The sequence below is a fragment of the Seriola aureovittata genome, chromosome 3 (assembly GCF_021018895.1).
Source record: "Seriola aureovittata isolate HTS-2021-v1 ecotype China chromosome 3, ASM2101889v1, whole genome shotgun sequence".
Lineage (NCBI taxonomy): Eukaryota > Metazoa > Chordata > Actinopteri > Carangiformes > Carangidae > Seriola > Seriola aureovittata.
Genome location: NC_079366.1, coordinates 25,165,065 through 25,179,769, shown reverse-complemented (window position 1 = coordinate 25,179,769; position 14,705 = coordinate 25,165,065). Strand labels below are relative to the sequence as shown.

The window sequence follows — 14,705 nt, the reverse complement described above, 5'->3', positions numbered from 1 at the left end:
GTGTTAGTACGGTGGCACTGAGGTCAAACCTGCTGTCAGATCAGAGAGGGACGTGAAACCAGATATCTGCAAAGACTTCTACTATGAAAGCCTTTTTTGGTTTATTTTAGGGTACGCGTAAAAAATTAATTGGGGGCAAGGAGGGGTCAAAAAAAAGGGGTAGACATTGTAATTTTTCTTTCGGCTGAAAAGAGTCTAAAGTTTTGAGGAGAGCAGGATATGGTTGTTTTTTCTGCATGTCACCCCCTCTCTCTCCCCTGCCTTTCATGTCACTCTCTAGTGTCAGAGAATTCCTAAATTAAAACAAAAAATAAAAGACTAGATTTCAAGTGAGTCAGACTCAGGACAGAAAATCAAAAAGGGGAACTACCATCAAATTTTGCAGGAACTGGATGCATGCATTTTGTAAATTTAGACAAATTGGACTTGCAAACAAAAATTTGGCAACACAATTACAAAGAGTTTGGTGAAATCCTGGTAAAACAAAAAAGTGTTGTAGAATGTCTGTGTAGGTGGAAATGGTTCTGGTTCATTTGGACAGGCAAGTGTGGAAAGAGAAAAATAATTTTGCATGTGATTAGATGATTTTGGCATGGACTTAATGAAAAAAAAAAAAGTTCTTCCTTGGCTTATGGTCTTGATTTCTAGCAAATGTCACTGAAATGTGTTAAGTACTTGTTGAGGACTGAAAACAAGACGTCCTTGGCAGAGGTCGTAAGTTTTCCAAACTTTAATCAGATTAATTTTTATGTTATTAAGAGATGCGACTGCATAGGTGAACTAGCTACCTCTAATTATTTAGCTAATGCAGTCACATCAGAAAACTCCTGAAATGCTATAATATGAATAACTGGCTCTTAGGCTTTTAGTTTCTCAGTATTCTTTATTTGTTGTAACTGGTTCTGTTTCACCTATCGGTAATAAATATAAAAAAATTAATCTTTTACGTTTTGGAAGCATGAATATATCTAGACAGACAGATAACAAAATCCCATTTTGTTGACAAATTGAAAATCGAAAGAAGAAATTTGTAATAACATACACTGAGCAAATAAAATGATTCTGCTGGGAACAAAATGAACTCCACCAAACAAACATCACATCTCTGGTTGGATGGAGTTACCAAGAAAATACATTCTTTATGCTACAAAAAGTTTTAATGGAACAGTACTGATCCAAATCTTCTCTGAATGACTGATATTTTATTATCCCTCTATTATTGTGGCATTTCAGCTCCATGTCAGTGCGTATAGCAGCTCAAGCTTCTTTTGAGATGAAAAAAGGACAAAACAGAATATAGTCTGTGTCACCCCCATGTGTTGGAAAAGTTGAACTACGTAATATGCTCCAAATTGAAGTTTGTTGACAACCTGCTTAAACTCCACTGTACAGCATAGAAAACTGAAATACACAACCACTATGATATCATTTTAGTAGACCCACTGTTCCTCTGCCCTTGGTGACTGATGACGGAATGACTGAATGCCAAGGCCTTTCCAATTAAGGTACTGAGAAGGAACAATACACTTAACCTCACAGGCACTGCAATAGATAATAGCTACATGTCTTCAGTTTTCCACTTGATTGAACTCTTCATCCTTACTTTCTTGAGACAGGCCTGAGGTAATTCGTAGAAATATCACTTTTGAGAGTAATTATTCTGCACTGAAATAAGACTTTGTCGAGCACAAATTGCAAATAGTAAAATGTCAAATCCAACCAGTAGGAAAATCAAAGACAACTTAGTTAAAGGCTTTTTTTTCTTTTAATGTCAGAATTGTTATTGTACATGGACATCCCAATGGATTTGCACTTCTTTTTACAATATGTACCACATATAACAGCACCTACATGTTATTTACACACATTACACAAGATTGTATCACAAAGCAGTGTGTGAAACTAGCAAAAAACAAGTTTCCCCAAGCCTTGTTGAACCATCGCACCCAATAGTCCGTGAATTGGCTAGACAAAATTAAATATCACAGCCATTGGCCCCCACTAGTTAACAGGCAACTGCCCCCTGAAATTTTACAAGTTTAAAGCTTAAATCACAAGTGTGAAAATGTTTCAACTCTTTCTGAAGTTCAAGAGACAAAATGATGATGATGCACCAGTTTAAATTCTTATCAATGGGACAAATGTAAAACATAAAGTTGATAAAATGCAGCCTTTGAAACACTGTTACTGCTCTTTATGCAAAATTTTTGATGGCGATAGGGAAACTATGCATATTTGGATTTTTGTAGAGTTAATACAAAAACTTAAAATACAATTCAGGACAGTGGTGCTTGAGCAAAGAAACCTTTGCTGAAAATACATCTTGGTTTTTCCACCTCCTGTCATCCTACTACTCAAAGACAGTAACAGGGGTCACCATTATCTATGTAAAATGGATTGACCTGCTTTGTGATAAAACCCTGGTTCGGGCTGCAAAAAGCAACTAAAGACAAAATAGAATGAATTTAAGTAAAACAGGAAATAATTGGGTCAAGTGGGTGCTGGATATGCCAGAACCCTGCATCCACAAGCACACACACAGGCACTCATACACACACGCACTCACTGTTGCACAACAACCAGAGATACTGTAGCAGCTTTCTCAAAGGCAAAGACAAGTACAACACAGTAAGTGGCAGTTCTGCTGTCAGATACGCAAACACACAGAGCAGCAGCAGAATGAGATACACACGCTGACAAGCGTTTTGAGTGGAGCCACAAAACAGGGAGGCAGTTCAGCCTCCCGAGGAGCCCAAGCTTCAGTCCTGTCTGGTTTGGCCAGCACTCCACAGAAGAGGAGAAGGAAGTACGTTTGAGGGATGAGGGAACAGCAAACAGTAGGCAACAGCCTGGTTCATCTGCTTATTAGATGTGAAGCACAAAGGAGCCCGGCCAATACACAATGTCTAAACGCAACATTCTGCAATTTAAGGATTTCAAGTGTGTCGTGCTCGCTCCCATATCAGTTTCTACTGAGGGCATCCAAACATAAATGGGAAAGAAAATCTTTCTGAAGAAGAACAAAACTTTAACATGGAGAGGAGTCGTGTGAGTTGTGTGAGACAACAGGTGTGAGGGGGTGAAAGAAAATAAGAACTATGTGGGCTGGTAATAACTAAGTTTTTCTTTATTCGTAGCATTGCAACTAAGATGAATAGGAGGAAGATTTCAATGGTTGGCCAAGGCATCAGTCCTCATCAGCTGTCCAGTCGGCCACCGAGGAGAGGACAGAGGAGGGATTAGTGGTGTAGGAAAAGTTCAGAGCATCCTGTTACGTTTATGAGTTGGCGAGTCTGTGATGACATCACTACAGGGGGCAGGGCCTCGTTTACGATTGGCTGTGGAATCCAAATGGAGGGCCATCTCCTCGGCGATGAAGGTGTTGAGGTCCACGTCATGAAGACCATTCCTACGACGACTGAGGGACTGGGCGGGGTGAGTTGGGGAACCAGGAGGACCAGAGCGAACAGAAATGCTTGCCATGGCACCGCTAAGGCCTGGAGAGGAAAAAAAGAAAATGTAAACTACAGCACTCCATATGCTATATAACTCCAGCATGGCACTCTCACAAGGCAACAGCTTCTAATTGAAGACGACATTTTGACTAACCGTGCAGTGCAATTGCCTCTCTGAAGGGCTGCAGGTCGGTCTCCACAGAACTGCCTGTCTCGGGGGGAGATGGTCGGCTTGCAGACACCATGGCAACCCTAGGTGGGGCACGAGCTGTCCGTGGAGGTGGAACTTTGCCGCACAGGAAGCTGATGAGGTCCTCTCGCCTGATAGTTCTTCTGCGTTTCTTCACCCATGCAATCACCTCTTTATTTCTGCGCTGATAGCCTAAGTGAATGCCCAGGTCATAGCTCCGCTGACGGGCCTCCATACTCTCTGGTGACATGCAAGGACAAATGTTTTTGGCAAATCTGGACATCACAATCAAAGTTAATTTACTATGAACTCACTTACATACAGGATATCAAAATGCCCAAAACACAGAGAGTGAAACACAACATAGGTAATAGTCAAAGTTACTTGCCTTTATACAGGTTAGTAACAGCTGTGGCTGCATTCTGGAAGGGCACCCAGAGAGAGAGGCCTTGCTGCTGACATACTCTATCTGTCAATTAAATGCAAAAAGTTGGTCAGATCATGATAACTTTAAAATAACATTGCTGCTGCGTAAATACCAACTCTCCATGCAAAGATCACGTCTTCTCCATAGAAATTCAAGTACAAACAGTCTGATATAAATGAAATGATATAATCCAGCTGCACGTATGTATACCCAAAGAGAAAACTAAGTAACTAAATGACATTGCTTTCAGCACAGAATGTTTTCAAGCTTAAATCCCACAGCTACCTTAAGGCACTATGGTTTCATTATACCAGTTTGTTAGTAAGCTTAACAATTTCAGTGTCGTTATATGACAACTAACAAGTGACTGGTGCACATTTTACTACCAATCTGAACAAAAATAACTGCAATGGTGTGTATGAAGAGTATTGATGCAGAACAGTGTATATAAAGAACTGGTAACTCCAGCCAACGTTTGGGTTTACCACAAAAATATAAGTATAAAAGTTAAAAGACTATTACCAGTCATCACTTTACAAGTTCAAATTTGTCTGTAAATCTTTACATCTAATGTACAGGAGCTGTCCATAGGGTTTCCTCTGGAAATGAAGAGGTATTAAGTTTTATGTAGATACAGCTGTGTTACAGTCTGAACATACAGTGGGAGGAGTTTGAAAGCAGAAGCATTTTAACAAGCAAGATTTATAGACTAAGTGATGGATAATGAGTGCACTAGAAAAGTAGTTGCAAATATTACAAAACATCGCAGTGTGGTCAAATAAGGTCTGCCTGGAAACTGGCGAACAAGGCAATCATGGACATTTTACTCACTTATTCACATATAGGTCAAATTAATTATCAAACATGATGTCACCATTTTCAACAGACTTTTTAAACGGGGCCAGGTTTATGTGTGTCAATGTAAGCCAATAGTAGAAGCTGACGGAAAACCATACCTTTTCCTAAAAACAAAATACAAGTGTAATGTTAAAAGAAACTCCGCAGGGCAGACCGAGACTTCAACAAGACAACATTCACGTTAATCATTTCGCCATTTTGTTCTGGATATTGACAACAAACAAGTCATCAGCAAAAGTCTATCGGAATAAGTGTTGGAATAAAATGTCTTTGTGCCGTTAACTCATCAACATCCACCGCACCGCTGCGACAATTATCACTGCATTTGACCGTCAACAAACGACTTGTTTTCAGTCGAAAAAACTCCTCCCTGTGTATCGCCATTTTGACGAGCTAGGTGTCTGTTAACGGGTGGACAAAAACATTTTTAGTGTGCCATGAGGAGAGCATATGTGCTGGCATCGGTGAACATACACACCGCTGAGTTAGCCGGTGACTGAGAGCCGCTTAGCTGAACTACTTATCAATCTGTTCAGCCACGCAGGCCCCTGACAGCTCAGGCCACTCTGAGCCAGATTCAGCCCTGTTGTCCCACACTCGGACACGGTCATCGGCTGCTAGCCCCGGCTGCTGATAATGTTAGCTTCCGTGAGCTAGCAACGGAACCAGGTCATGATATCGAGGCGTGAAGAAAATCGCAGAATCATGGCCTTGATACAGTTTTGAAAGAATACACATTCTGGTGTCATGCAACACAACCATGGAATCGAGCTGGTTAAGCTGAAGAAAAACAGCTGCGAACAGCTAACACCGTTAGCCTAGCCGGTGCCCTTTGTGTCTCTCCCCACCCGGCGTTATCATTAGCTAGCGGGGTTAGCTTTCGTTAGCACTAGCTCTGACAGTTAGCCTAACCCGAACTTCGGGATCTTTAGTACAGACCTTTGTAGAGCTGTGCTACCGCGGTGGCTGAGTTCTGAAACAGGTGCCACAGCTTTTGCTGACTTTGTTCCGTCTCCTCCTCATTTGGATCATTCTGTTCGGCCTCTGCTAAGCACTGCCGTTCCCATTTGGAGAACCAGTGCTCGGGGCCGTGCTCTTGGATCTCCGCTTCTCCCTCCTCTTTCCTCTCCTCCATAGCTAACGTAAGGCGTTAGCTAGTAGCTTATGAGCTAGCCTTTCGTGTGAAATTCAAGCTTGTTGGGTTTCCGGAGGCACTTAACTGTCTTCCTTCTGTATGTTGTAAGAAAAATACGTTACACAACCCTAACAATGTACAGAAAAGGAAACAATAGCCGTTGCTAGAGCCACATTGTGGAGATTTAACACTACGCCCGTACGCCCAGTGTAGAACACACCAGAGTAAAGAACGCGATGACAACACCTTAGAATTACTTGAGATGGCCACGCCCATTTTGTCGCTGTACTGGAAAGTGATTGGCTGCGACGACTTTTCTAGGCGGGTCTTGGGGCCAACCACGAAGCCTGATTGGATAATGGAAAAAAAGAGAAAAGGTCAGAGAAAAACAACGTTGACGGCGAGTGTGTGTTGTCTGACATGCAGCATTCTGTCCGGCAGGGGGCAACCTGGCCATGGAAATGTAGCCCACGGCTTCATGTGGCCTAAAGTATAAGGACACCCCAATCAATGGTGGAGGAAGTATTCAGATCCTTTACTGGGGTAAAAGTACCAATCCAACAATGTAAAAAAAAATACGCCATTGCATATAAATCCCTGCATATAAACCTCAACCCAGTAAAACCACAGAAGTATCATCAGCTAAATTTACTTACATTATCAAAGTAAACGTACCTGTTTTTCAAAAAGCTGGCCCTTATGGCTGATACATTATAATAAATTACATTATTGATACACGTTTTACTGTTGGAGCTGGTCGAGGTGGAGCTACTTTTAATTTGGGCCTCTTAAAAGGTTCACCAGATAAAACTGTGAGGTGGTGAAATGGGAGAGGAAATTGATTAAAAAAAACATTCCGATACACAAATCTGCTCTCAGTTTATAGTTTTTCTGTAATCTTTGATTTTCTTTCAAATATAGGGCAGTTTAGCCTCCTTGGAACTCAAAAGAGCTGTTTAAGTAAAGCTATCTAAGAAGTTTAAAGACAAAAACATGTCAGACAAGGAAACACAACTAGGCAATGCTTTTTGTAAGGGGGTCACAAGAAAAACAAACTCATGTTTCAATGTAAAATTTTAAACTGAAAAGAAACTAGTCACAGCTGTCAAATAAATGTAAAAAAAGAAATTTGCCTCTGAAATGTAATGGAGTAGAAGTGTGAAATGGCACAAAATGTACATCAAAACTGTTGTTAAGTACAGTACATGAGTAAATGAAAGTCTACATGTTACTTACATGTTACATTTTAACCACTGAAGTATCTCAAGGGGCGAAGAGTGAGTCATGAAGTTAGTAAACAATAGTAAAACTACCCTAACCCTAACCCTTAAGAAATGGTTTCCCAGTTTGGTGTGGATGAACTTGACTAGCCTGCACAGAGTCCTGACCTCAACCCTATCCAACATCTTTGGAAACTGGAATACTGACTGCAAGCCAGGCCTTATCACCTGACATTAATGTCGGACCTAACCACAACTCATGTGGCTGAATGAGAGCAAATCTCTTTTTCCAGTTCCCAAAAAGAACTAATATAGTTGTAGTTGGTATGTATTTGAATTATGGTTGCCACCATGAGAAGACAAAGGTCCTGGCCCCTTTGTTGTATGTTTGCATGAACTCTCTGTATTTGTGTGGGTCCACAAAATTCTGTATCTGTATAAACCTGTCTAGGACATTTTCCCTGTCTTTGGCTCGGGCTCTCCCATGAGCCTGAATATGAATAAACATGTAATGACAACTCTTGCACTACGTAAGCTGCAGTATACACAATATAAACACTGTCATCTGTTATTATCAACTCTTGCCTGTCTTGCATCTTGGATGTAGTTATTGCAGCCATTGAGATTTTGGGGGGAAAGTTCAATGTCACACTATCTTTTTGGCAACACCCATAAATCTATGGGCTAAGGATTGAGGGAGTGCAAAGATCAGGTGAGTTATGACAGAAACTTACTGATTGTATGCCCTCTCACCTACCTCTCTCTGTTAGACTGCACAGGTGTCTGTGTTACACTGTACCGGTCTCTCTCTTTAAACCCCACTTTCTGACTCCTTTTCTTCCTCTTTGTTGGTAACAGTGCAGTTTTGAAGATGTCTAAGGGGGAGCAGGTTGTTTGTGGCCTTGACGAGTATTTCCAGGAACGAGGGCCGACTGTCACATTCAGCAACTTGCACTACTGTGTTCAGGAGACGAGATTCTGCCGCAAGATTGGATCTGAAAAATATATTCTGAAAGATGTGAGGTAGGACATGAAAGTTACCTGTGAGTATGTGCATGTACATAGGCGTACAATTATATCAAGATAAGCATTATCAATGGGTAGTGACTGTATGACATGCTATACAACTGATGGAACTGGTGCATCTCCTTTTTTATGCAATACTGTATGCATCATGGTTGTTATTCTTTGACATCTGACAATGAGTTTTGAAGTCATGGGTTGTTCAAGTTGTGGCTGATTTCATCAAACTTGTACATTTTAAAGAATTTTAAAGGTCCTTGCGTTTGTGTATTATTAAATTTAGAGTTAAGGCAGGCTGAGAAAGAATAGGAAATTAGGAAAACAGAGTCAATGCTCTGGTAGATGTCAAATGTCTGAGCCAGAAGGGATACATTTGCATTATCCATAAGTCTTTCCCCATTGTATTGTAATCATAGCTTTGGTTCAGGGCCATTAAAGCAACATGCAGTAAGTTAAATTGAGTAATTAAAGCATGAATGGCACTCAAAAGGCAGCAAATTTTACAGCAGTAGAGATTTCAGTGTCACTTTTGCCATGCTCATTTATTTCCTGCTGTACAAATTGTTATCCAAAAGGTCAGTGAAAATATTAAAATGAATTACATAGATACAGAATAACTTGATACACACTGATGAATGTGTTGATGAATAAGGTTTTCCAGGAGAAACAGTGTGGGGCAGTGGGGTGGGATTCCAAACTATGTGATTGAGAGTTGAGAGATTTTTACAACCTATATTAAACTCAACAGAATAATAATTCTCAAGGAGAAATATCCTCTGTCAAAAGAATTGATTTAACTTGACGTGTTTTTTACAGTGGCATCATGAAACCTGGGATGAATGCCATCATGGGCGCAACAGGAAGCGGTAAAACATCGTAAGAGACATGTTCTTGTGTATACAAACACACAGGCATTGTTTCACACACATTTATAACTCAAGCCAAATGAATATCAGTCACTCTTTTTTTTCAGTCTGCTGGATGTAATAGCAGGAAGAAAAGACCCTGCCGGTCTGCGCCAAGGAAACGTCTTGGTAAACGGAAAAGCTGTCACATCTGATCTCAGGCTTAGCTCTGCTTATGTGGTTCAGGTACACAAATATCAAACATACACACATTTTCTTTTACATTATATACTGTGGATTCTTCTTACGATCCTGTGTGCACAACATCCTTGTGTCTCCAGGATGACATCCTGATGGGAACTCTGACTGTGAGAGAGAATCTGTTGTTCAGTGCCAACCTCCGTCTCAACCCTGAGCATCACTCCTCCACAGATAAACACGCCAGAGTAGATGTCATCATACAAGACCTGGGCCTTACAGACTGTGCAGACACTAAGGTATATCATATATCATTGTATATCATTATAATTAAGTTGTTGAAAGAGTATTAGAGTATTACAATGTCCTGTTCAATCATATTTACTTTTTTATATCTTACCCAGGTATCAGCAGAAGCATTTATTTAAAAAAATCTTCTTCCACAAATGTCATTCACTTAAGTATTTCTATAAAAATAAAACGTGTTCTTTATCCCTTCCCAGTGACTTCCCTGTCCAGTGTCCCTTGTTTTTGGTTGGCAGACATTTATATGTATTTTTAGATATAAAAACAGCCCCAAAAGTGCATGTTCAAATACAAGCTCCTCAGTTACAATAATTGGAGTATTTACTTATTGCCACCCTAGCTGTTCAGCTTAGCAACCAAGCATTTTTATTTGTGTGTCTGTGTGTGTGTGTGTGTGTGTGTGTGTGTGTGTAGATAGGGACAGAGTTTCTGCGTGGTGTGTCAGGAGGTGAGAGGAAGAGGTGCAGCATCGGGATGGAGCTCATCACTTCTCCGTCTCTGCTGTTTCTGGATGAACCAACTACAGGACTGGATTCCAACACTGCAAACTGTATCATCAGTCTACTGCAAAGGTACAACACAATTACTAATTAATCACACATTAGGCAACCACGTACTCGCACATAAGTTACAAATTACAACTAAAGCATACAATTCTGTGGAAGACGGCCTTTATCGATGATCTCTGAACCAGCAGCACCTTCAGTTTCCACTGCCGTCTTTGTGTTGTTAACTATGTGGGAATAAACACATTATTTTAAATGTGTGTTCAGGTTGTCCAGGAGAGGTAAGACAGTGATCTTCTCCATCCACCAGCCTCGCTACTCCATCTTCAGACAGTTTGACCATCTGACTCTGATGCATAAAGGGGAGGTGGTGTATGCAGGAGCAGCAGACCATGCACTGGAATACTTCACAGACCTCGGTACGTAATGATTGTGTTTACTATGAAAGGTGTAGGATGCTGACTAGGACTCTGTTATAATATTATATGATGATCCTTATATAGGAAAGGGAAAGATATTGTATTGTCATGTGATGTCCTGATGCTTGACAATATTTTATATATAGGATTCTACCATCTTGATATGAAATGAAAAATAATCTAGTTGTCTAGATGAACTACTGTTCTATTTGAATTCTCAAATACTATGTGAGAATATTGTTTGCTTTCATAGAGGGACTTTAGTTTGTATCTGTGTGTGTATGTGTGTGTGTGGATAGGCTACCAAATTGAGTCCTTCAACAACCCTGCTGATTTCTTTATGGATGTCACAAATGGAGAGGCGAAATCAACATTTGAGTCAGTCACCGCAGGTATGATTACAGACTCTAAAAATAGACACACACATAGTTTATGTGAAACCAACAACCCAGTAAGCATGTTTCTTGTAAATCAGGTGAGAAGACATGTAGGTGTCCAGGTAATACTGGGCTAAACCAAAACGTCCTGACATATTACTTGCCAATAACTGGGAAGAGTTAATAGCTGGTATAAAAAGAAAAGTTAATTATATTGTCTGTTCCTGTCTCCAACATCTTGTGGCCGCTCTGTCTTTCCACAGCTGAGTGTAGAAACCCATTGGCAGCAACATATCGCCAGTCACAACTGTGCCAGAAAGTTCTTGAGGAGTTGGACCATGTGAACCAGAGCACTGCTGAAGGGGTCGCAGGTCAAGATGAGACAGCCAGCTATGCTACCTCTTTCCTCTATCAGGTCGGCCAACTCTGCAGTTCAGAAATCGATAAAAGACCTTGTGCAGAACATCTTTCTTACTTGGTCCAAATAATTATCCAGTTGAGGGAATTAAATTCTCAGTCGTTATTCATTTTATGATTAACAGAAATTGCAATGAGTTTATAATGTTACAGCGCAGTGGTTAGTGCCAGCTGTTATGTCAGTGTGCTTGGCTGCCCGCTGAATGAACCCACTTTATATATTTTATTGTTTCTCTTTTTGTGTGTGTGTGTGTGTGTGTGTGTGTGAGACAGATGCGTGTGGTGTGTGGCAGGACAGTGCTGAACACGCTGAGGAATCCTCAGACCTCTTATGCCCAGTTGGCTCTCAACATCTTTTTTGCAGTTCTGGTGGGACTCATTTATTACCAGATGCCCTTGACACTGCCCGAGGCTTTACAGAACAGGTACTGTGTGGCTAACCTGCCAAACTAGTGTCTGCTCTATTTTCACCTCTCTGCACACTCCTCACTCTATAAGTGTCTTGCTTTTCCCCAGCTCATCTCAAGGCCAAATTACAACAGAACTACTTAATAATAATAATAATATCAAAGATGTTTCTCTGCTGTTTAAAGGGTGTTTTCTGTGCATGTATAAATGTCATAGGGAAATGTGGTGAGACAGCAAATGTGAATATATCCGTTTCAGAAAAAGCTGCAAGAACGGAAACTGTCAAGACAAGGGTGACAAAAAGATCAGAGAAAGTGATTAACTTTTTACATAAAAGTCAAGGATACAAGCAAGCACTGGGGTATGATGGCTAAATTCAGTTTAAATACTGCAGATTGGAGAGATAAGAAGCCATAATGTCAAGATGAGGAAACGACTTTTATGATGCTGTAACACGCTGAAATTTATGGGGAGAAACGTAGGTCAGATTGTCATTTGCTGACATTTTCTGTTTAACTACTCGATGAAATGATAATCAGATAAGTCTCTCTCTCTCTCTCCCTCTCTCTACAACAGGAGTGGTGCGTTCTTCTTCCTTATCATCAACATGGTATTTGGGAATCTCTCTGCGGTTGAACTCTTTATCAACGAAAGGGCAATCTTCATGTGAGTGAAAGATAAAGGGTGTGTTTGTGTGTGTGTGTGTTTGTGTGTGTGTGTGTGTGTGTGTGTGTGTTTGACATTGAGTCAAAATAAATGACTATACAACTAATACTATGTGCACGTTCATCATAGTGAAGGAACATGTGAGTCAGAGCAACAGTGTGTCTCAACAATGTGTTTTTAACAGTTTAAAAACAAAACAATGGGGCTCTATGACGCAGAGCACTTCATTATATCAGGCTTCAGCTATACAGACAAAGGGGGATCAGTTCATTCTTGGTTTCGTTTTTTTTCATGAGATTTGTTGACAAATAGAAAATATATAACATCACAAGCCTGATACTCGAACATACAAGGTTAGGTCAAAAGATTTCTATTCCATTTTATCATAATTTGTCAGTGAATACTGTAAATCTTTTACGATCCCATGTCTTTAACTCTGTCACAGTGTTTGTATCTGTGTGTTTATTGAGAGTCTTTGTCAATGTTTTTGCAGTCACGAGAACTCAAGCGGCTATTATCGTACTTCTGTCTACTTCCTGTCCAAGATCTTTGCTGATCTCATCCCCAACCGCATCATCCCCATCTTTGTGTTTTCAGCCATCGCCTATTACATGATGGGTAATTTACCTGCATACAAGCACATACATACACCATATTACTGTATAACATGCTGATGAGGAAAACACCCTGAAGCAGCCAGTAGTCAAGTATAGAGAAGAACAAGTGCTGTTTTATTCACAGCCATGAAATGACTGTTGCACCTGCTGTTATTTAGGACTCCCCATCGTGCCTTTGATATTTTACTCATTTGACTGAGTGTGAAAGCTGCAAATTATGTAATGAATAAGGGAACAGTCAAATTCTTTCTGCACAGGCTTTGTTTTTTTCCAAGGGGGTTCCAGTTTTGAGAAATTAAAAATCTACATGACAGGGACCCAGTTTTGTATGTCTTTCTAATCTGATATCCCACTGTTGATTGCTTTTTATCTGTAACACTCCGTTTGACCTTACTGCCATGTTTGACCCCAACAGGAAGAAGCTGCTGAGAGCAACACTCTGGAGAGGATTGAAGTGCTCATTCTTGTTTAATACAGACTTCTTCTGTCTTCCTATTTACATGTATCGACCGCTCTCTCAGGGTTGAAGCCTGCCTTCGAGGCCTTCATGTGTTTTGCTCTGACCATGTCTCTGGTCAGTCTGGCAGGAGTCGCTCTGGCTTTCCTCGTCTCAGCAAGTGTCTCTTCATTTGCCATGGCTAACATCCTCATTGCTCTACCCTTCGTCTTCATGATGGTGAGATGCAAAGACACATACATACCATATACACCACTGTAATCATAGTAATGTTTTGCTTATAAATATAGTGCTGTTATGAGTATAGAGTATAATTATCTCCCTTTTTCCCTCTTTGTCCTCCTGTTTTAGGTTTTCGGTGGTTATCTTGTCAATCTCAACTCCATGCTGAGCTGGCTGTCTTGGCTGAAATGGATCAGTATCTTCAGATATGGATTGAATGTAAGATATGGAAAATAGGCAGAGCAAGAGGAGGAGGGTTGTGGTTATGAGAACGAGATCAGCTCAGTTTAATATGTCTTTATCTGAAGCGAGTAAGTTGTTCAGCCCCGTCTCCTTGTCTCCCTCAGGCGGCATTCATCAACGAAATGAAAGGACAGTTGTTCTACAGCAACAGCACCATGTGAGTGTGATAACAGCCTCCCCTTAAAACACAATAACACACACACACACACACACACACACTCACACTGAGCATCTCTCATCAATGTGCAGCATTCCAGGGGAGCTGTTCCTGAAAAGCCAGGACATCGACTACTCTGTGTGGGGCTTCTGGCAGAACCAGGTGGCTCTGCTGGGAATCATAGCTGTCTGTATGTTCCTGGCCTACGTGCAGCTGCGACGAATCAACCGCTGGAAATGATGCCTGTCCATCTGCTTATGTACACCACAGATGCACTGTGTGTTTATCTTATTTATTATGAAGGAAAGCTATTGTTTTAATATGTGTGCACCAGATGAAATAAGCTTTCTAATGTGATTATTTATACTATTTAAAATCAACATATTTGTCAAACAGTACACATGGAACCTCCTGCTCTCTTTGTGCCTCTCTCACGCCCTCAAACATAAACAAACACACGTGTTGTTGCATTCGACTCCCAGGTGGATAAGCTGCCACTAAGCACACTTGGTCTGTGCACGAGGGAATGTACAGCAACAGCCAAGCCAACATCTAAGAC

At 40.7% G+C, this 14,705-nt stretch overlaps 2 protein-coding genes across 2 annotated transcripts; one reads left to right on the top strand and one right to left on the bottom strand.

The window, feature by feature from the left end:
• Nucleotides 1–1,746: 1,746 nt before the first annotated feature.
• hapstr1b (HUWE1 associated protein modifying stress responses b) lies at nt 1,747–6,297 on the bottom strand. The gene is made up of 4 exons (XM_056372495.1): nt 5,870–6,297; nt 4,034–4,114; nt 3,610–3,885; nt 1,747–3,497 (listed from the first exon to the last, which is right to left on the bottom strand). Exons 1-4 carry the CDS (start codon nt 6,063–6,065, stop codon nt 3,259–3,261), a joined length of 792 nt encoding a protein of 263 aa, XP_056228470.1. The 5' UTR covers nt 6,066–6,297; the 3' UTR covers nt 1,747–3,258.
• A 1,859-nt stretch (nt 6,298–8,156) lies between these two features.
• abcg2b (ATP-binding cassette, sub-family G (WHITE), member 2b) lies at nt 8,157–14,428 on the top strand. Its single transcript, XM_056367787.1, has 15 exons — nt 8,157–8,308; nt 9,125–9,184; nt 9,282–9,399; nt 9,495–9,650; nt 10,072–10,229; nt 10,431–10,582; nt 10,882–10,974; nt 11,223–11,374; nt 11,650–11,801; nt 12,361–12,450; nt 12,944–13,068; nt 13,589–13,743; nt 13,876–13,965; nt 14,094–14,146; nt 14,239–14,428. The coding sequence occupies exons 1-15, from the start codon at nt 8,157–8,159 to the stop codon at nt 14,384–14,386; spliced, it is 1,854 nt and encodes a 617-aa protein (XP_056223762.1). The 3' UTR covers nt 14,387–14,428.
• Nucleotides 14,429–14,705: the final 277 nt, after the last annotated feature.